The 23,168-nt window shown below is 38.0% G+C and overlaps 1 protein-coding gene across 2 annotated transcripts in view; it reads right to left on the bottom strand.

The window, feature by feature from the left end:
- Window positions 1-9,034, bottom strand: part of VPS41 (VPS41 subunit of HOPS complex) — a 107,135-nt gene extending 98,101 nt beyond the window's left edge. The window contains exons 1-2 of one of the 2 annotated variants that reach the window (XM_063158417.1): window positions 8,917-9,034; window positions 5,161-5,199 (exon numbers count right to left, since the gene is read on the bottom strand). In XM_063158417.1, coding sequence (XP_063014487.1) covers window positions 5,161-5,199; window positions 8,917-8,937 — 60 coding nt within the window. In that variant the 5' untranslated portion in view covers window positions 8,938-9,034. The remainder of the gene's footprint in view (window positions 1-5,160; window positions 5,200-8,916) is intronic. The other variant, XM_063158410.1, reaches the window with a different exon arrangement.
- Window positions 9,035-23,168: the final 14,134 nt, after the last annotated feature.

The raw sequence follows: 23,168 nt of genomic DNA, 5'->3' as shown, positions 1-23,168 counted from the left end.
AATTCATTTCTTTCCTGCGAGCCAATCCTCTAATAATATTTATTATAATATTAGTTACTAGTCACTGCAAACTTGTTTTTCAAATTAATGCAGGAAAAGATTCCATTTAAACTTCAATAAATATTTTACTATGTCCACCCTACTGATTCAAACTGATAAATTATTTGCATGATACATTTCCTCATCAATAAGGAGAACTTAGTACTTGGAATTTATGTAACTTTTCCTTCCATTCTCCCCAAAAGGCCAATTTAATTTAAAGCCATACAGAGAGAAGAAATCTCTCTTCAGATGTCCAATATATGAAACAGAATATATTTTTTGAGCATTTTTCTCTCGTTTTACATTTTAAAAAATAATCTAGTGTACAACTATTCAGTAATAAGGAAAAGTGGCATGATTAAAATAATGACTTTGGAAAAGGTCAAACCGTAGACAAAAAAAGGCAACTCAGACTGAAGTACAGTAGCCACATCTACTTTTCAAGCATCCATTTTTCTCACAATGCTGATGCCCCTTCAAATGCTACAATCCACAGAACAGCTTACCTCTTCCAGCCCAGTGCTCCACACCCCATGTTAAGAGAACGCTGTGATGGAAACACAATATGACAAGGAGCCTTTTTCACCAGATGCTTTATTTACTTGAAATGATTTAATTGCTTTGACCTAATCCAGACCCAACCTACAAGACTAAAACTTGGAGTGCACTGAAAAGAGAAAGAAAATATCAAGGCTTTTTAGTTGCCTTTTTTTAAGGCTTACATTTTCTCCTAGCTGTGTTCCTGCTCTGATCTGTTTTCAAAACCCTAAAGAATAAACCACCACTAGTCTCAGTGGTAAAAGTGTATCAGAGAGGGATATTTCTAAACCACCAGAAATAGTTGGAGCACTGGATTCACCAGGAATTTCTACAATACCTTTCTCTCTACAAACTCTCATAGAATTTATTAATATAGTGTTTAAATAACTAATCAAGAAACTAAATGAACAAACATGTCCCTCTCCCAGGGTAACAGTGACCAAAACAGCAAAAAAATGTTAAGGGGACAAATAAAAAATGGAAGTGCTGGAATGAAAATATATGCAATACTGATAACTAACACATTGATGTATCTGACAAAAACGCAAGAATACAGATATCAGTGTACTGTCTTTACAAAATACTATTCTAATACCTCTTTGCAGAACATCTGCACCCACATGGCTTTTTTTTTGTAGTTTAATAAGCAAACAATTGCAAAAAAAACTTTCTGCTGTAGTGCAGCATCAAAAAAAGAAACAAAACCACAAACAGTGACTTATGCCTTACATAATCAAGGATCTTTTCTTGGGACATAGCACGCATTTATAATACCAGGGACATTTGTTCTTGAAAGGGTGCTTCCTGTAAAAAAGTCACATGATGGATCAGCACAATCTGCTAATAATCCCTGTAGTAAATTAGAATGGAGGAGAAAATTTTAAGTCTTTCATTCTTTGCTAATTAGTTGGCAAAACATAACTATCTGTCTGACAGAAAACAGCTCAACTGAGAAAAGATTTTACAGCAACAGATGCATTGCAAGGAAGAAAAATAATTTGAAAATAAATTCAGATTCAGGCTGTACATAATTTATGGATATTTTTTCCCTCCACAGTTTCCAAATAGCCAAAAGCCTGATTACTTTGCTATCTACTTTTTAGATCTCATCAAATGTGACAGTCCAAACATATAGCTTCAGGTGCTATAAAACAAAATTAAGTAAGCCAATGAAACCACATTGAAACCAGGATTTTTCAGCTGAACAAACCTGCTCAGATCCACCCTTAAATCTGGCTGCATATGTGATGATTAGACAAGGTTGGGATAAGTAATGCAAATATACTTCAAAAAAAATTTAAAACCCAAAAAACCCCAAAACCCCATCAAAAAACACCAAAACCAAATGTCAAAACATAAAGCCAAACATACAAAAAGAAAATACCTGTGTTTCAAGACTGAGTAAAATTACTTCACAAAAGAAGGAGGTTTTCCCCTAAGAATTAAAGGACTATTAGATATACAGCTTCCTCATCATAGCCTGGCATAATATATTGTAGTCCGACTACGGGAAAAGAAAAAGGATGTAATACCCCAAATCAGATATAAGAACGTGACAGGAAAGTGCCAACTGTACTGTAGTTACCAGGAAAGAAATGTAACCACACTTCTACAAGTGCTACCAGTTCTACAAATTTTACTAGTAATTTCAGCTGTTTCTATATTGAAGGAAAGATCTGAACAAATGCACTATCTCTGCTCATTGATACCTTTGCATTTTACACACTCTGACTTAAACAGCTGAGAAGTATTTTACACCAGGGCAGCCTTAGGAACTCAGTTTCCTGTGCAGCCATTGCTGGAACCAAACTTACATTGATGAGCTTTCAGATGACATATATTCAAGACAATCAGTTTTTGCAGACTTCCACATTTGAGGCTTACTATTAAGCTCTACCACCAAGTCTGTGCAAATGGGCATCCTGGCAATTGTTAAAGAGCCTGTCCTTCCAAATACACCAAGCAGGGAGCAAAACAGCACTAGAATCTTATTTGGTAGAAGATGCTAAAGGAATGATAGTAAGAGAGTTCCTGCATGAGATAGAATTAATGTATATTTGATCCTTTCCTAAAATAATGGCACAGAAGGGTAAAAACATCAGAAAAAAAATCCATACTTATTTACACATCTAGGGGTATAATTTACTCAAAATTGGAAATTTTAATATTGCGTTTCTCCCTAACAGAAAGCACATCTATAATGTAAGTCGGATATGTGTCATGTGCCCTCTGGAATAATTACTAACAATATTAAACAATATTCAAAATTCATACAAAGAATTTAAACTAATTTTATTGCAAGAGTAACTGTATATGTAAAAATTTTTAGTACTATGGTAAGATGTCTATGAAGTCCATGCCATAAATATATTTTTAGTGGCTAAAACAACACAGGCTGCAGGAATCAGTCTCTGATTCTAGAACCACCACCATAAAATACATCCCTGATTATTCAAACTACAGGCCATTCAAAAGAAATAATTACAGTTTTATGATCACAAGAGTTAGGAGTGAAGCCATCAGTTTGATCTAAGCTCTGACCATACTTCAAGTAACATAAGCAAGCACTGAGAACATTTTTACACTTTGTGCTTTTACCATTTTGGTTTTATCTGAACAATCTTTAGAAATAGTCTAATCAGTTTCATTCCATTAGCTATTTGCTGATTGTTATAGATGGGTAACGTGATGGTTGGCACTCACAATAAAGAGATGACTATTATGTGCATGTTAAGAGAAGTTTTATCAATGTGTAGTATTGTTATTGTGATTTGTTGGTTAGATGTCCTCTGTTCTCCCCATAGTCTCTCCCGGTACTGTTGCCAAGGGACAGCCTTGGTAATGGGGACATGTGGAAGGAGGGCAGGTGCCTGTGCCCCTCGCAGGGGCATTTGGGAGGGGGGCAGGCTTGTCACTAGGAGACACGGCATGGCAACACCTGACCTCCAACCAAGCTGTAAGAAAGTGATCTCCACCAGTAAACGGCGAAGAAGAGTTGACTGACAGGCTTTAAGAGGGGACAGGGCTGTCCAGTGCAACCCCCGGGGTGTAAAACACAGAGCAGCCATTCTGTAGGCCAGCTTGTGGCTGCTGGGTCACCTACTCCAAGCGTGCTGTCCTTCCTTATTCACTCATTTGTTGTATTTTGTTAAGCTTTTAATAAACCTTTGAAATTTTTAAAAGTGAGGACTCATTTCTCATGCTGATGATCAATATACTAAAGACTAGACTTAAAGATGGCTAATGCAAAGCATTTTCATAGACATTAGAATGACAATTGTTCTTTAGACCCAATATCTGCATTCTCAATATATAAATTTTCTTTTCACTTCTCTCTGCATGTGAAATTAACATTAAGAATAGATGTCAACTTTAACATAGGTCTAGTTGAAATTTTGGGACTTTAAATTTTGTGAAAGATGCATGATGCCTATTTTTCTTAAGGGAAAAATTAGTAAACCTCCACCAACCTGGCAACCCATTTGTGATTAATTCTGCTGTAAATAATGATTTGCTAAAGCTGAAATCTTGAAAGGCCAGTAAAAGTGCCATTTTCTCATTGCAATAAGCTTTAAGATAAAAAAAAGCACCTCAGCAGGTAAGTATCTGTGCTCACTATCCTGTGAATGTCAAGCCTCGAGAGGATTACTATTCTACTGACACATTGCCCAGTGATTGTTTATCTCCACATCACAAAGCACTATTCAGAATGAAGGCATTTCACACTGGACAAAAAAAAGTCTGGCCTGGGCAGCTGTTCCACAGAACAATGTTAAAGGGCCAAAAACCTCTGCTTCTCACCAGTATTGCCATTCAGTGCCACTGAAGACAACCACTCAATGGCAAAAAGAAAAAAAAAAAAATCTCACAAGAAACAAAGCCCCCTTCCACTGCAAAAAGATTTTTTCAGAATCCACCACTACAGTCTCTGCACTATCCGCTGTCATAGAAATGAGGATTTCTGTCTGCTTAGCGCTTAAACCCAGCATGGAGATTTGTCCCTTGGTGAAAAACAAAATCTTCCTGAGAGCTTTATATATAACATTACTGCTCAGAGACAAGCTCTTAACTCTCTCCAGCTTCCTTCCTCTCTTCACTGCAGGCCCCCCTTTTCCCATCACCTACAGCAGTGTAGGCAGACCTCTCCAGAAAATGAGACAATTGTTGACAAAACATCATCTTAAGACTAGAGAGTCTACAGGACATGATTAAGTTGAGATTATGAAGCTATTAAAACCACAAAGTAATTACCTGGATGCAGTATTACTGCATATATAATTATACTTACAAATTTTCATTTTATCAAAACAGAAGCAAACGCACTTCAATTTATCTCTCCACATAATTAATTTTACAATAATGGGGTGAATGTGGTTTTTTTAATATAAAGAAGCTTCTAATAGCAATTCACAGATTCTTTTTAATAATTTAAGATCAGAGTAACAATCCTTGGTACATAATACTGGCCAAATTTCTAAAAACAACCAGTGAAATAGTATTTTTCACTCCATATTGACAAAAAAACTAACACTGACCATGCTGACAAATCTGAGTATGAAACATGTTAAGAAGGGTTACCTCAGATTCATCTGTTGATTCCTCGTAAGACCTGGTTTCCTGAAAAGGACACAAGAAACAAAGGTGTAAATAGCTATGTATATACATAACCAAGCAGTATTTCCCTTTAAGAAGTACTTTTAAACCCTTACTAAGAAATGAAAGACAAAGCAGAAGCAACTCAAAGTTCAGAGTTTCCATCCTTGTCATTCATACTGGATTTGAGCTTGCACTCTCATTTCAGTGTCTCAGTGAGACTCAGGAGCAGCAGGGACCCTAAAAGGGAGAGTGACTGGGGGATCTGAGAATCTGTCCCTGAGATTATCCTCCCCTCTTCCAGAAGCAGTAGTAAATTTTGCAAAGAAACTGCCCATATCTTGACTTTCATGGCAGAACAGCATTCTCAAGTTATCCACAAGCCCCCTCTGCTATTTAACTATTTAGCTGTTAATAGGCTTATTTTAAACTTTAATAATTTCAAACCATTTTCCATAGAAATCCAGCATTCAATGACTTTCTCCTTCCCATGTGATGTTAATGCAAGATGTGGCTTTCTCCTGCCTTCGAAACAACTGTACCTTTAAAACATCTCTCTGGCAACATGATTCTTTCTACCCTGGAAAAAAATTTTTTTAAGTCAACTCCAGCTCATCTCTCATCTGCTCACTGAGAAAATCTGCTGATGAAATGCCTCCTCAAAGAAGTCAGCAAAACGAAGATTTACTTAACGTATTTATCTTTATCAATAGCAATAAAGGATTACAACTAATACACCAGCAGTGAATGTAAGTATTTTAACAATAAAATATGATATAAACAAAGAACAAGTAAGAGAGAAAGCAGCATTTCAAATCTGTTGAAGGGAGTCTTTGAAGAGTAAGATTAATAGGTACAGAATTCCACCAGACCAGACAAAAAAAAAATAAATTACACCCTTACCAACAGCTTAGAGAAAAATGGAAAAGGGAGAAAATTTAATGCACTGACAACCAGTGTAAATTTTTGTTTCTCATATTTATTTCTTTTCTATGTTTATATAATGCACTGATTGTGACCTGTACACCAAAAGCAAAGGCTTCCTTTTCATTAGTGGAGACTCACATTGATGCCCATCATGACCATCACAGCAGATGGGACAGATGCAAAGCAGCACTTCTACCGGCTACTGGAAGCTTCATGCAAGGTGTTACCACAATCACTGACATCCATTTAGTCCATTTTACACACTACAGACAGACTCACCTCTAAAATACACATCCCATAGAAGGGTTATCAGTGTAGTCTACACTTGTGTCATGAATTGGGAAATTGCAAGTAAAAAGTACGTGGGAATCAAGGGAAGATGGAGTAAAATCCTGGCATCCTTTGAAGTTTAGGTTGAACTTTGCAAGCCCAACTGCTTGTCTGTTGATCTCCCAGTCTCTAATCACAAGCTGCTGTAACTTTTCAGGAAATTCCAATTTTGTTACATACAATCTTTGTGCATCTTAACAATAAGCAAGTGAGAACTGAACTACAACAGTGTGGTGTAATATTGCCAGCTGACTGGATGAGCTAGAACAACGCACAAAGTCCAACACAAAGTATCATCAGATTGCTAATAAAAAACGATGATTTTCTCTTCTGAATACCAAGAGCAACCTACTCAAATCCTTAATAAATCAAAATTAATAGCACTATTGTTGTGGTATTTTGTGGTATTCACATAGAGTGGGGAAAAAAAAATCTCTCCCAAACAAAGGAATTACAGCAAGTGACATTTCTGCTAGTGCAGCTACACCAACTACATCTGCCCCTCATGGTTCCAATTGTTTTGGTTGTCTAGGAACAGAAACTTACTTTCAGGATGAATTCACTATCTAACACTCTGCTGTCAGACCAACACACGTGCAGGATGGAGTTATAAGCTCACTTACTGAGACAGCAGCTGGTCCTCACACCCACCTGAGCCACTTAACTGAGCCACAAGTTATGTGCAAGGCATCCCTAGAGGATATTGACATATAAAATTAGGGCATGCCAGAAATTGATTCCAATAATCAATCCATGTGAACTAATAAAATATCTATCTATTTTTATTTAGGACATCTACCCTGGTATCCCTACTGTATTCACAAGGCACTGCAGTATCAGATACTACATTTCATAAATGGCATACTAATACAGGTAAATGCTTCATGGCATTTATGTTTTACTGCAAAAAAATAACATAGAAAAAAATCAAAGGGAGCTTTGGCTTAGGAAAGCAATGCAAATATTGTATTTGTTCTCTGACAAGAACTTAGCTGAAGGTGCTTAGAATTGATACTTACCTACAAACTCACTTTGGTAGCAACTTACTATGAAAAGCTTTTTCCCTGGGTTTTCCTACTTGTTTAGGCAAACTTGAACAGTAAACTGTAGTTATGATTGCCCTGGGGCTTTGTTAGGTTCCTTTGCCTTGTCTCCCAATGCACAAACTGAAAGCATTATCCTCCACTTCCACTTTTTAGTAGCCTTGTAACTGTGGAAAGGAAATCCCTAAAAAGGGATTTGTAGACAACCAGAATCCAAAGTCATGTAGGAATAGCAGTCTTTAGCAATCTCAGACTCTAGGGGAAAATCAGCAGTACACTTCAGGCAGCTGACAAACACTGTTACTTAAGTAGCCCAAGAATGAAGTAAGGGAACACAGATCAGGAAACCATAGAAATATGAAGTAATCTCTCACCATTATAATCTCTCACTTAAAAGATCCAACATAACTTCTCAAAATATTCTTAAGTGGGCTTTCCAGTATGATGGGTAAAGGGTTTTCCCTTCCCCTGGTTTCACAAACACCATATGTAATCCACTATGTGTTTAGGCTCATAATGTAAACCTGACAGAAGTTGAAAGATACAAAGTTGAGTTTTACAGAAACACATGCACAACACACACACAGCCCTTTCAACAGAGGTGTGCATGCTACCCACAGGAAATAAACTGAAATGAATAAAGTAACTCTCCTGTCACAGTCCAAAGAGAGCAAAACATAGGCTAGTTTAATCTACTGTATTGTTAGAGAAGACTTGTCCAAGTTTGTTTCATCCTTCCAAAGGCTGTCACAGTTAAAAACTCATCAGTCTTGGGGGAAAACATTCTCCCCCAAGGAAGCCAAGCCCTCCCAACAAAACTCTGTCAGCAGGGAAGGTGCAAACCAGATGCTCTAACTTTCTCACGGCCAGTTACCTTGAAGTATTTCCAAGACTCTCTCACTTTTGGGCATTTATGACTGACAAATACTGCACAGCTCAGCTGTCTGTTCAAATACTGGCTCAGCAAACAAGCATTTAGAAAGTACCTGAAAAGGCCAGGAACTGCACTTTTCCCTTTATTTTAATTTTTTCTTGGGAAAGAGCAATCTAGGGACGGGGAGCTTTAAGAGAACACCCGATTAAGGAAACAGCACCAAAATCCTCAAGTTTTTTTCTCAGAAAAAAAATTCCCTTGTTGAAATGCACTTGGTCATGTCTCTATGTCCCTCGGCAGAGAGAGCTCTTGGCTCCACAGCGGCGTCGGACGCACTTCTAAACCCACCCGCCCGGGCAGACGCCGGCTCCGCTGCCTCCATCTTCCCTCCGACGGCCCCGCACCCCGCAGGGCTGGCTGCCGGCCTCTGCCCCTGGCACAGGCACTGTCCCACTGTCCCTCCGCCCCTCCGCTCCCAGGTGCCCCCGCCCCGGTCCCGCGCTTATGCCGTCCCGCTCTGAGCCGCGCTCCTCGGCGCTGCGGCCACAGTGCATTGAGAGTCTCTACCTTCTCCCCGGCTTCCGCCATGGCGCAGCCAGGCAGCTGTCATGGGAGGGCGGGAAGCCGGCGAGGCGGAGGCACTCTGGGAAATGTAGTTTCGGCGGGAAGCAAGCGTTTCCTTCCCTCCCCCCGCTCTTTTTCCTTCCTCAGCCCAGCTGAAGTGTGGTGGCGATGCCGTACAAAACGGAGGGCGCAGCCCAGCTAAGTTTCCTCTCCACCTTCCTTAGCTGCGAGACGCTTTTTTAAGCTGAAACCCATCGATTCTCTGAGGGAGAGCAGCATGATCTCCTAGCTCCATGGTACACCCAGCTGTGATGAGACTGAAGGCAGCCACCGCAGTGCTTGATGAGCTGGCGCCTGATCAGGGTTCGGGTGTAGCTGAAGCCAAGAGCCATTGAGAGCCTGCCTGCTGCCGCTGTTGTGTGCAGCACTGCCAGTGCTCCGGGTCCGGGCCCTTTAATTGTCATTGTCATGTTTGCCCAATTATCCCATCATAAAAAACCCCCAAACAATATTAAAAGTAGTAGCAATTTTAACTGAATAGTTAAAATAAAAAATATAAAATTGGATACAATATAATTTGATTAAAATAAGGGATAATTTGGTTCCAATAATAGCGCATAAGCAAAAGATAACTGTGGGGTACGGAGTGCAGGGCTGTTGGACCCTTGCCACATCACGTACAAGTTTGCCAAGTAAAGATGCCCCCCTTTTATGCCATGTGTCAATGCCATCTCCTCCTATTTTCAATTCGTCATACTTCTATCTCCGCCTTCATTACCACCTTTACCACGCATGCGCCACCACTCAATTTAGTGGCACAAGTCTTTGGGGGTCGTCTGATGAAGATTTCGTAGTCTTCATCTGTGTCCTTTAATTCACCTTTGGGTTACACATGTGCATCAAGCCAGTACAATGTAAGCCAAGACTAACATATCACTAGATCTACATATCAAAGCAATAAATCCCTTATAATTAGCATTTTCTAGGACCCAACCAGGTTTTGCTCATTTTTAGCAACTGTATCTTCAGCTTTTTTCCTATGGTCCTTGAGAATATCTGCTGGAAGTGGGGGTGGAGCCCCTCCTCTCCCTCTCTTCTTTGGCATTACAACTTTTAACTATTTTATTATTCCCAAATATTAATTACTGTGTCTATATTGATTACTGTTTCAATTTTTATCAGCATGAATCATACCTATTTATCTCATCATCCATCTCAATAGCGCCTGGTTGAGCACAGCTCCGGTTGCCATTATATCCTCCAGTTTCCATCAGAGCCTACGTGTAGCAGCTTTGGTCCTCTTTGTACTTTTTACTTAATCATGAGTATTGAAATGGCCCACACTAATGTCAGGAGAACGATTTCAGAAGCCTAAATGTCTTCTACAATTCTGGAAGCTGCTGCATCTTGATTTTTAAACGCATAAAATAAGACTTACTGTCTTTGTTGTACACAAGTGGCTTTCTTTATGTGTTACAAACATAATCAAAGCTAAGAAGCAATAGGCAGAACTTTTATAGTTTGGGTTTTGCCTTTGGAGCTATTTAGAATCTAAGGTGGAGCTACAGTGTTATGCGTCCTTGGGTTCGAAGCCATGAATTTAAGAATGCACAGTGCAGTTTACCTTTGGCAATAAAAGAGAAATCTTATAATACCACACTGCAAAACCTTAAGGCCATACAGTTAATTGCAAGAGACTATTACCTTGGCTATGAAAATAACGTATATCGTTGCTATACCTTTAGAAACCAATTGCCAGAATTTTGGCTGAGGAAAGCTAGAACTGTTCTTTAAAGTCACACTGAAAGTGGTACACATGGTTGAGAGAGAGGTATCAAAGTTACAGTTTCAGTGCAAGAACATATGAAAATAGCTATCCTGAATAAATTTAATTTGAAAATTATAAAAGAAACTATCTTTTTTTATGGATTGTTATGGACTGTCAAAGTGCCATGGCAAAGAAGTGTTTAAAGGACATCCAGGCCATATAAACCATAGGATATCTACAGATAAACAGATGCTTGCCTGACATTGTACAAAATATTGTTGAGACCACACCTGGATATAATTGTAAATTTGGAGTGACCTTTGTTGAAACTGGAAGGGACCAAAGGACCACTTTTAGGGTCTGATGTGTTGGAGAAGACTGATGAAAAAGAAGGGCTTAGCAACTTCATTCTAGCAATAAAAGGGATCTGAAGAGGAAGAACTATTAAAGTAAAATGTGTGAGATCAAATCAGTATCAGATATTTTCAGTACATTTAGGCTGGAAATGAGAAATAGATTCCCATGTGTCAGACATGCATGGTCCTCAGAAGAATCTTGCTGGCAACGAATTTAACTGATTTCAAGATGAAAATTAATAAACTTAAATAAGAGATTGTAAGAGATGTTTGCTGACAGCTGTGTGGCTTACCCAGAATGCTGCCCATTATAGGCCCATTCAGTTCTTCTTGAATCTTAGTCCTGTTCAGATCAAGTGAAAGAATATATTATTGCTGTCAGTGGAGCAGGATTAGTCCTTTAATACGTAATGCACAAGCTATATTTTCTGTTATTTGACACTGTGTATATCTTGTAAAAGGAAATTTTGCCAATGAGGTGTTTCCCTACTTTCAGCGAAAAAACCAAAACCCCTCAATAGGTTGACCAAAACCCCTCAAAACCCCTCCCCAGTACCCCCCTTTTTTCCTTTTTTTCTACATCAACAGGTATTTTGTGGCACTTTTTAAACTGGAAAGAGCATTAGTAACTGACTTTGTAAGTGCCAAGAAAAACAGAATGTAAGGGAAAGGATGGCAGATCTTGTAACCTTTGCTATTATAACAGCTAACGGTGTGCATTTGTTCATTTTTCACAAACTGAGCCATCAAGGAACAGCTGTTCTTGTTTTCATTGCACACAGAATAAGTAGTATAAACAATGTGATTTACTTATAGTGTGCTGCTTATTTCTGGCAGAATAGTGCAAAACTAATTCTTTTGTTGTTTAGACTTACGGTATGAATTCAATCTGCCATGATAATAGGTTTTTTATGTCAGGAAAATTTAACATGCTTGCATCTGATTCTGCCACCCCTTCCACATCTGCCCTCCAGAAGAGCTGAAAGTCATCTACAAGCAATGCCATCAATAGGTTTTAAAACCTTTCAGCTCCTCCCACAAATTACTCAGCATCCTTCAGATTTGGGCCTTGGAACAGTCAACCTTTGGAGATAAAAAGCTTAAGCATAGTTCAGCATAAGTGGGAAATATAGCACTGCCTAAGGGAAGTAAATGTTCTGTCCTAACCTTAAAACCTACTTGCACTCTGTCTGCCAGCATAGAACTGAAGTCTGGGTTAAATTAGTTGTACTAGAGGTAGAGATTTGTGATGTCTGGTGAGATTATAGATGCTTTGAGGTAGAGCATTTTGGCTCAGATTCACCTCGTGATAGGTGGCTGTACTTTATTGCTTAGTTTTAACTTGGTTCACCAAAAATGGCACTCTTCATAAGTATCTAAATAAATATTTTAGCCATACCATAATGCCTTTAATGTTCTTAGTGCCTATTTCAATGCACAGCTTCCAGTGGATGGGAATTCTGCAGGACATTTCTAACAGGATGATGACATACCAGCCAGTTTGAATTTTAAAAATTTAAGTCTGTCAGGAGTGTCTGATTTATTTTTTTTTGCCACAGAAATCAGAATTAGCATTGAAACTTGGACCTTGACCAACATTCAGACTTCAAATAGTATTAAAATGTTTCTGTCTTGCTTTAACACACTTTTTCTCTGTGAAAGTGAGAGACTACTGTGAAACATAACAAGTAGCAAGTATCCTTTGGTATATTACTGTATTTCAGTCTCCAAGAGCTCTCAATTGCATTCGAGTAAAACTAATTCATCCAACAAAATGTTCAGCTGGGTTATCTCTCACCCCTCTCATCCCCACTTCTTCAGTTAAAAGAAAAAAAGGTGATGTTGTCTCTAAGTTAACAGTGTTTAAAAACACTATGCTGTATAAAACATAGATAATGTTGTCAATACAATGGAAGTTCAAAGATTTTCCTCTTTCTGTTGGTTTGTTTATAGAAATAAACTTACAAGGACTTTTCTTTTTTTTTATCCCTGCACTGAAATAATTATTTCTGTAAGACACTTTCAATTTATGCTATAGCTTACATAATTATAATCTTGAATATGTTCAGGAACTTTGTACTTTAATACCAATCCTGTTTGACTTGCTAGCAATATAGTGTTGTGCAGTTACTTACTTTTTTCTTCTTAATCCATATCTAAAATTTATTTACAACATTTCTTCGTGAAATAAGTATCCTAACAATGACTATAAAAAAATCAGTTATAAATTTAAAACATAGTAGTAACATGTAGTTAACATGTAACTCATAGTAACATGATAGTAACTGCCATCATAGTAACTGTCTTCTTCAACTGACGCTAAAGATAACTCCAGTGTAATTTACAGTATCATCAAGAAGGCAAGGTAAGAAATGGAAGTATGCATAACTACTATGTTCCACCACTGCAGTGTGTTAAAATTAAGTTTAAATGATCAGCTATTTTTATTAAAATGCGAGTGGTAAAAAAATCAGAAAGATTATTACAAATTCTTTAAAATAGTTGAACTTTATTCCCTGACATTTAAAGATTTTCTTGAATTACAGTAAATTGTTTTCAAATCCTTCAGGAATAACATTCTCATCAGTCTTTTCTTTCTTCCTCTGACCTTCCCTCCCATCTGTCTTTCTTTTGCTCACTTTCCTTGTCTTTGCTCTCAGGCAGTCTTTATTGAAAGATACCTACTTGTGCTGTGTAGAACACACAAAGAAGATGAAAAAATGTGAAGCACAGTAAACAACATAAAGCCATTTATTAAAGATAAACAAGGGCTATTATAAAGGGAGAGGTAGGTAGTAAGGGATCCTACTAAAAAACTTATAGTTGAATATAAAAAGGATCTTGTAGAGAAGGGTCAAGTCTGAAATTGAAAATTTATTGTGCTGTGAGAAAATGTCATAGATCTGTAGATTATGAAGCCAGATGGGAATAGTGCTGTTATTTAATCTGAGCTCCTCCCTAACATTGGCCATGAGATTTACCTGAATTAATTATTCTTTGTACCATTTTTTAAAACAGAAAACATACCTTGACATAACATTTCCAACTACATAAAAGTCCCTGCACTCCTGCTAAATCATTTCAAGAGCAGTTATGCTCACTGCTAGAAAAATCAAGAATACAAAAGAAATAAAGCATCTATCTTGGTCTTCCACACTGGTGATAGGATGCAGTCTGGGGAGACCATATACCTCTGAGCTTCACTCCCTTGTCTTATCCTAGGCAGAATAAGATATTCATCCTATCTACAGGCATGGAATTAGAGGTGTTAGAAGACACATCCCTGACTGCTCCTTTTCATATCTTCCTCCTCTGAGGAAAATCTCAGCCTTTCTGGATCTCGTGACACTGAGGCTCCATGAGAAAGGATTGAGAAGACTGCAGTAAAGGAGGGGAATTAGGATATAGTCTCCAAATTTATTATTGCTCTTAAAGGTGTGCTATTAAAGGAGGGCAAACGTGAACCCAGTATCGGAGCCATTGGTCTATGGGGAGGTGAAAGAACTGTGTAAGGGTGCTAGAGAGTATGGGAAGGGATCGCCTTACTTCAACACCTTAATTCGGGCTACTCTCACCACACATGACATAGTGCCCCATGATATGCAGTACATAATGACCATGCTGTTATCCCCTACAGAATACACCCTTTGGGAAGGAAAGTAGACTATGCTAGGGACCAAGCATGGGCAAATTTAACTTTAGATTGCCTCACAGAAGAAGGGGCACACACCCAACCCAATGACCAAGCTGTGTGCCTCCCTAGACCTGTCCTAAATGACATCAAGGATGTGGCCAGAAAGGCCCTTATGCAGGTGCTCAATAACAGTACCCCTAACCTGGACTTTGTGGACATCAAACAAAGGCCTAATGAACCCTACATGAAATTTATTGATAGACTCAAAGTTGCAGTCAAAAGACAAATTTTGCTAGAATGGTACTCAGAAAGCTACTCAGAAAGCTAGCTGTCTCCAATGCCAACCCAGAGTGCAAAAGGGTTCCACGCTCTTTACCACCTGAGCCAGAACCTACTTTGACACAAATGATACAGGCTTGCCTCAGAACACCAAAACACTCAGTCCCTTTTCAGGCACAGGTGGTAGGACAAGGAATTGCAGAAGCTTTTGCCACAATGCGGGTCATCCCTCAAAGGCAACAGCAACAGAACCCAAAGCTTTGCTTTTGATGCAGCAAAAAGGGATATTTCATAAAGGACTACCCCCAGTGAGGAGCAAAACTCACTCCTAGGAGTTGTAGACACAAAAGAAATTATCAAAGCACTAACCAATTCTGCACAAAACGGAGAAGTTGTAGCAGGCTGCCACCAGGAAACTTCCAGTGGAGTGCAGGATGGCCCTGCACAAGGACACAAATAACCCAGGCATCAATGTCTGCCATTAGAGAAGGGCAAGTAGCCCAAAGCTTCAGTGCACCATTTTAGGATATCCAGTAGCCTTGCCTATAGTGTGCTATGCTGGGTTTGGGAAGCGCCAAGCCAGTAATGTTGACAGATTACTCAGCAGACTGCATCTCCACTGGATAGCTTGAGCCTAAAGATCAGCCACAGGAGCTGTTAATGTGGGGAACTACAGGTCAAAGACTGAGATATTCTTTTTGTTTTACCATCATTACTATCAGCAATTTCACAACAGGAGATTGCATTATTAGCTGTGTATCCTAATCCACCTTGTTTTTTTCCCCAAGGACTACAAATTGCACAAGCAATCTTACCCCCTAAACAAAACATCAACAGCACACCAAAATCCCTAGTAATGGGGACTCAAGTCCCCATTACTATGCGGCAGACCTCAATTAACTTGCCCTTTAAAATTTAACAACAAGAAAATTATATTAACAAGGCTAGTAAACACCAGTGCGGACATGACAGTCATCTCACGATCCAAGTGGTCCCCGGAGTGGACTCTCATGAAGCTGCACTCCAGCAATACCACTAGACCATGCTACCACAAAGTATGAAGAATTCTCCAACCATCTCCCAGTGTTTTGTCACCAAGGTGTTAGATGCATTCTGCAAGAAACACCCACAGACCATCATCTACCATTATATAGATGACATCCTCATTACTACACAAACCAGCTCAGCCCTAGAGATTGCACCAAGAGCTACCAACACAGCTGTCCAAAGGGCAGGGCTCACCATCGCTGAGGAAAAAATACAGCAAATGCCACCTTAGAAGTACTTGAGATTTCAAACTCTTTCCCAGATTATGCGATCATAACCACTACAACTGAATGAAAATCCACAGACACTCCATGACTTACAAAAACTACTTGGAACCATCAATTGGGTTAGATCCCTGCTTAGGATTACTAATGAAGATTTGGCTCCATTGTTTGTCCTACTGAAAGGAGATCCAGCACTGAATTCACCCAGACATCTAACTGATGAGGCAAAAAATGCCTTAGGCAAAGTGTCTCAACCCATTCAAAGTCAGCAAGCACATCAAATGAATCCTGATTTACCATTTTTGTTAGCTATTCTGGGCAAAGAACCTCAACTTCATGCTCAATTTTTCAGTGAGATTCTAAATCACTTGTTCCTTTGTTAATTTTAGAATGGGTTTTCCTACCCCATCAGCCAGGGAAAACTATAACGACAAAACCAGAAATGATGTCTCAGCTTGTCATAAGAGCTAGGTCGTGCTTAAATTCCCTTTCAGGAAAAAGTTTTTCCATGATATTTTTACTAATAACTACTCTATATTTGGAATAGTTATGACAGCAATCAGAACATTTACAAATTGCACTTGAAAATTTCACCAGAGAAATTTCAACTTACTACCCTAAACACAAATTTTTGCATTCCTCATTTAACTTAATTCCCAAACCACTAAAAAGTGATATACCTCTTAATGCAATTACCTCTTCACAGATGGACCTAGACAGTCTCATAAATGAGTTATAGTATTACAGGATCTGGTAACACATAATTAGAAGTCAGATATTGAGACCATGGAGGGGTCACCACAAATAGTTGGACTGGCAGTTGTTGACAGAGTGACAGCGCCTTGTCTAAATTCATAGATCCTTTTAATTTAATTACTGATTCTTCTTATATTTCAGAAATCGTATTTCAGAAAAGAGCTAAAAATTAATTTCTGAACTCAGTTAGTAATGATACTCTTTACTTAAAAATTTAATTCTCATTCTTTCCAAGAGACAGCATCCTTATTTTGTCATGCACATCCATTCACACACCTCATTACCAAGATTCCCGGCAGAAAGAAACAGAGAAGCTGACACCTTTACAATGACTATACTAACCACACTTCCAAACATCTTTAAACAGGCGCAACTCAGTCACTCATTCTTCCATCAAAATGCTCCCACACGAACAGCCATGTTTAACATTACCAAAGATCAAGCCAAAGCAATTATCACCATATGCCCCAACTGTCAAAAGTATTCCCTACCATCTGTCAGGGCAGGAGTAAATCCTCAAGAGCTACACAGTCTCCAAATTTCACAGAGTGATGTTACATACTACACATCTTTTGGCCATTTTAAATATTTACATGTTTCAACTGACACCTTCCCAGGAGCAATTTTTACATCTGTTCATGTTGGAGAAAAAGCCAAAGATACCATCAAACACTTTTTATGGGCCTTTTCAACTTTAGGAATCCCACAAGAAATTAAAACTCATAACAGACCCACCTATGTTTCTCAGAAAACACAACAATTTTTTAAGCTGTAGAGAATCAAACGCACTACAGGCATTCCACACTCCCCCATAGGCCAATTAATTACCAAGAAAGCCCATAGGTCTCTCAAGTGCCTACTGAACAACAGAAAGAGGAAAGAGAGACATTATCCACTATAGAGAAGCTTACTAAAGGTATATATATATTTAACTTTCTAAACAACTCTTTTATAAAACCAAATGCACCAATTATCAGACATTTTTCCAACATAATACAAGCGCAATTAAAAGAAAAAAACTGCAATTTTAATCAAAGACCTAGAAACAAGCCAAATTTTGAGACAATTTCCAATGATTACTTGGAAGAAGAGATATACTTGTGTTTCCACAGATAAAAATCCTCAGTAGATTCTGACTAAAAACGTCAAGCTGTACCTACAGCCGCTACAAGAACACCAAGTCATCAAGCAAAAAGATCCCAAGAGATTACACAAAGAAAAGCAAAACTCCAACAACCTACAAATAGTAACCCTTAATTCCTAATGGTCTACTATTACTAAAATTCTTAGTATTACCAAATTTCAGATGTGACCTGCAAAAGACTCCTACTCGCTATATCCATCCTAGTCAACACTATGTTCCTCACTAAAACCTAGGAAGTCCCACAGCCGAAGCAAAACGTTTTGATAACACTAACCAATGCCACGCAGCAAAAACTACCAATAGCTATCAATAACTACTCCAGACAAACCCTTTTCCACCTGGTTAGTAAAGTTGCCGGCGGATGAGTAGCTGTTAACTAAGGGTGCCATCTGCAAACGGCATCTCCTCAATGCACCGTTAATAATTGGGATTACTTAGCCTAGGACCTACTGCATGCACCAGTAGAACCCCAAAAATTAGAACTTTTGCACTCTGTTAAAATAGATTTTTGTGTTAAATTTCATTATGTGTATAAGACAGAAGCAATAGAGAAAATACAGAGTGGCACTGATACCCAACAAATAAGAAATGAGCAAAAAAATATGGTGGGATATTTCCCCCCATTATAATGAAAGCATGTGGTTTAATTACACCTCATCCATCCTCTCTTGATCCAGTGATTCCCCATTACAATTACCATCTGAAACATTTCTCATCTGTGGAGGCAGAGCATAGCCCACCATTTCATCAGACATCAAGAGCAGACCATGTAGCTTAGGGAAGCTTACTCTACTGACATCCAACCTCACAATGATTCGTAACAAAAAGATTAGGCAAAAAAAAAAAATTGTTCAGCAATTTAAAGCAGATTACAAAGGCAAAATTAACTTTTAGGTCTTAAGACAGAGAATAGAAGCATTGGCATTAGTTCTTGGAGTGCTGCAGCAAGAGCTTTGAAAATGTTAGACATTGTTAGGTGTTAGCTAAGTATACCCACACTACATGCAAAGCATTAAATGAACTACTAACTAATATTAATAGCATCAAGCATGCCACCCTGCAAAATAAGGCCACCATAAGCTGCTAGCTCAAGGACACAGCTGCAAGGACTTCAATGGCATGTGCTGCATAAATCTGAAAGACCACAGCAAGTTAATTCACAAAAGCATCCAAATATTAAAAGAAAGAGTCAAGAAACTACAAGTCAAAGACAATAATGACTAGTTAAATTGACCACTTAAAAGTTGGGGTTTATCAGGCTAGTTGTCTGTAGTCGAAGTTGTATTGTTAGTTATTGTAGTTGTTGTTATTGTTTTAATGTTGTAACCATGTTTAATAAGCTATTTGTTGAACATTTTTAGGAAGCCTTTATGTTCATTATTTTTAATAGATTAGAAAGGGGGAAATGTGGGAGTCGGCCAACCTGAGACAGCCACTAACTTAAAGCCATGGGAGAAATATTTTTCATTTGGGTGAGAAGAATGGGATTCTGGGAATTGTTATGTTAATAAGGTTATGCCTTATATGGTTATGTTTTTAGTTCCCATTCCTAGCTGGTCGTTAGTGTGTTGCATATAAGGTAGTGTTCCTAGCTCTTGTTCATAGTTGGTCCCCTGCCCTCTAATCATTCACTATATATTGTTGTGTTTCCCCCATTTGCAGGTCCTTTAGAGCTAACCTCATACTGTGTGCACCTTCTGTTAGTTATTATTTTATCCATTAAAGTTCTGTTGTTTTCAGGCAACCCAGTTGACCCATCTACATTTCTTTTATCACATTACTCCTGGCCAGTCCAGTTCTGAGGTTGCAGCTGCTGGACCATGACAATCTGTCACCTGATTCCCGGCATTATGTTTTCGCTATAGGACAGCTTTTCCACCTTCGATGTCCTGCTTCAAGTATATCCTTTTTTCATTAAGCAAATACTGATTTTCTTCTCCTGTTTGCAAGCAGACTGGAAATTAACCTGGCTCTTTTTGGTTGCTTCATTGTTTGTGAATCACGTGAGAATAGAATTTATTAATTACCTGCTATTACTCATCTAATGGGCAATCACAAGTGTCTTTTCTCATGACATGTGTCAAGCAGCTTTTCCATGACAAAGTATCAGGCTTTCCCCTTAACTATTTATTATCATGCAGGTAGTCCTGCTCCCAACATTTAATGCAGATTTAGAAGGAACAGGACAGGAGCACTCATAACTCTTGTTTATTTTATAGGCATCCAGCTCCTTATTATAATTAGTCATTTATATTATAGTGATGACAACAACATACTACTTATTTTTGAACATAGTTGAGAAGATACAATTTCTAGCTGAAAAAACACACTTCTAAATCAACACAAGATCTTATTTGAATTCTGTCTAACCCTTGAAGTAGCTGGTATTCGTAAGAGATGGGGAGGATCAAAAGGTCATAGGAAAAGATGGAAGTGAGTTGGTGGTGGCAGGTACAGCACACTGGGATTTTGGAGGTTTGCTAATACATCTAGCTCTACTTCTGAAGAATCAGTATACAGATCTCCTCTGTCAAGTGATACATAACATGTAAATTCAGACATTAGTCATTTGGGGAGCAGAATTACTGGAGTATTAAGCCTAAGTATTATTTTCTAATATATTTCTATTTCTATAAACTATTTTCTAAGGCCATCTCTGTGAGAAAATTTGATTGAGATGGCTGAATGGGAAAGTAATGGGAGCTGGCTGTTATCCTGGGGTATACCACAGAGCCACTAAACAGGAAGAGAATTGTTTCACTGTTTATACATCACTTCCCCATCCATGAAATAGAAGTCATGAAATGTGCTGATTGTTGTGAGGTATTTTGATATCTGGGATGAAATGTCCTAAAAATCTGAGGCTTGTTCCAAAGCCCTTTGAAGTCCTCAGAAGGCCCTTGATTCAGCTATCTTAATTTGCATTTGGCTTACTCTACAAGTCCCCCACCACAGTCCTGAAATTTGGAAATGTACCACTGAATGCATTTCTCAAAGATGGAAAAATATATTCTCAAGTAATCATTCTCATTATCTTTGACTATTTGACTATTCAGTTTGAATTTAGAAAACAGCAGAATGATATATGCATTTGGATTATTTGTAATATTTTACAAGATCAAGGTGAAAACTTAGAAGACGGAGGAGGAAAAGCTCCAGCATGTTTCCCTGACACCAAAGAAAGAACTCTGACAGAAACAAGCTCTGGGGTTTTTTTATCTTTTTTTCTGAAGGTAGATGAAAAAGATCAGGAGAAGCTATGTCTCATTAGAAGTGAAGAAGTCTGTGGTAATCCATACTAAATTTACCAGGACTTATCTTCTAAGAAGGTATTAGATACCAAAGGGCAGGTAGTTACATTGAAAAAAAAATGTATGTTTAATTTTTTTCCATGTAATAAAGGAAATGGCACAGACATTCCAGAAGAATTTTAAATCTTTTACTGTGATAGGTAAGGTGAGAGAAGGTTGTAAGATGAATCCTCATTATTCAACAAAGCTCACAACAAATGAAATGTGTGCTGTAAGAACATACTTTGTTTTCTTTTTTTTTTTTTATCCTGGAGTCTAAATAGCTTCTTTTTGTTAAAATAGAAACATTGCCTTTATGAAGAAAACATTTTTTCCTAATCAATATTTTTTAACCTCTGGGTTATTACTTCCTCAAATATAATTTTTTTTCTTCAAAATCAGTCTGTGTACTTTAATGAAAAATCTGCAGAATAGACACATGCTATTGTTCACATTAAAACTTTCAGAGGTTATTACCTGTGATAGGGCATTACTTGTCTTCAGTACAATTTTTTTGTGATGTATCAGGTTCTTAGGATGTATGTCTGTGTGTATGTACTCATAATTGGGACTAAAATGAACTAGCTGTTGGCAAAGCATGAATATCCACAACCTGGTTAAAGACCCAGGAAACACACATTCTGTTCTTGCTATGCCATATATTTTATATCTTCTATATGCCTCTTGACTTCTTTAAACTTCAGATAGCTGGTAAATGAGGTTAATACCATAGGGGCATTTATCTATCTTTCTTGACCACTTCAGAAGACTGGTGATTGCTAGAAACATCAACTTTTTTTTTATTAAACTGCAGGTAATGTAAAATATTTTAAATTTTCAAGTTTTTGTTTTTCTTCATTTTTAGAATAGAAAATATGCAAATACAATAAAAGGTGATTTATTTCTAAAAATGCTTATGCCAGCTGGTAAATCTCCAGCAGGCTTTTCTCTGCCCAGATCATTATTTTGTATCACAAAACAGCTTAAATTCTCAGGAGTCATAAACTGGTTTGTCTCCATCAGGACTTTGACTGTTGGACATCTGTTGGAATTAGCTCAATGCTATTTATTTTGGAGCCCTGATCTAATACGAGTCAACAGGTTTGAATGTATGCCTTCAAACCAGATGCAGACCATACATCAAAATAGAGCCTTAGATATTTTATTTTTTTTTTTGAGCTTTGGCCAGAGCAGGATGATGAACACTGTGTTTGAAACTGCTGATGCTATTGAAAAACCCTACAATAAAATATCTGTTGCTATCTTTTTTCCTTGATTACCAAGCTGAAAGCAAGATTTTATAATAAATGGCAAATCATGATTGCTTCCTTTTCTATGTCTGTCACCTATCTTATTTGGAGAAACTTGGACAACTGTTGCCTAATTATTGGACTCAATTCCAGTATGCCTGTAAAGTGTCAGTGTTCTCTCTCATCCTGCTTCCACATTATCAGAAGTTCTTTGTGAACTCTGCCTTTCAGTCCTCTTTCACAGTGCACTCTATCCCGCATGAGTTTGGGTACACAATTTTAACTGAGCCTATATCACAGGCTTACCACTCATGTAAAAGTAGAAGCCCAGTCCCCATTTCATGCATAAATTTAAATAGGAGTCATGTTCTTAACTGCACTGGACCCATTTATAATTATTGATTAAGACAAATCCAGAAAACTGATTGTAGTACAATAAAGATAAATAAATAAGTAGGAATACATGATATAGTAATATGAAGTATTATGAGACTGGATTTGATCCTA

Source organism: Melospiza melodia, chromosome 1 (genome assembly GCF_035770615.1).
Source record: "Melospiza melodia melodia isolate bMelMel2 chromosome 1, bMelMel2.pri, whole genome shotgun sequence".
NCBI lineage: Eukaryota > Metazoa > Chordata > Aves > Passeriformes > Passerellidae > Melospiza > Melospiza melodia.
The sequence above is the reverse complement of the archived record's forward strand: the minus strand, read 5'-3'. Positions and strand labels throughout refer to the sequence as shown.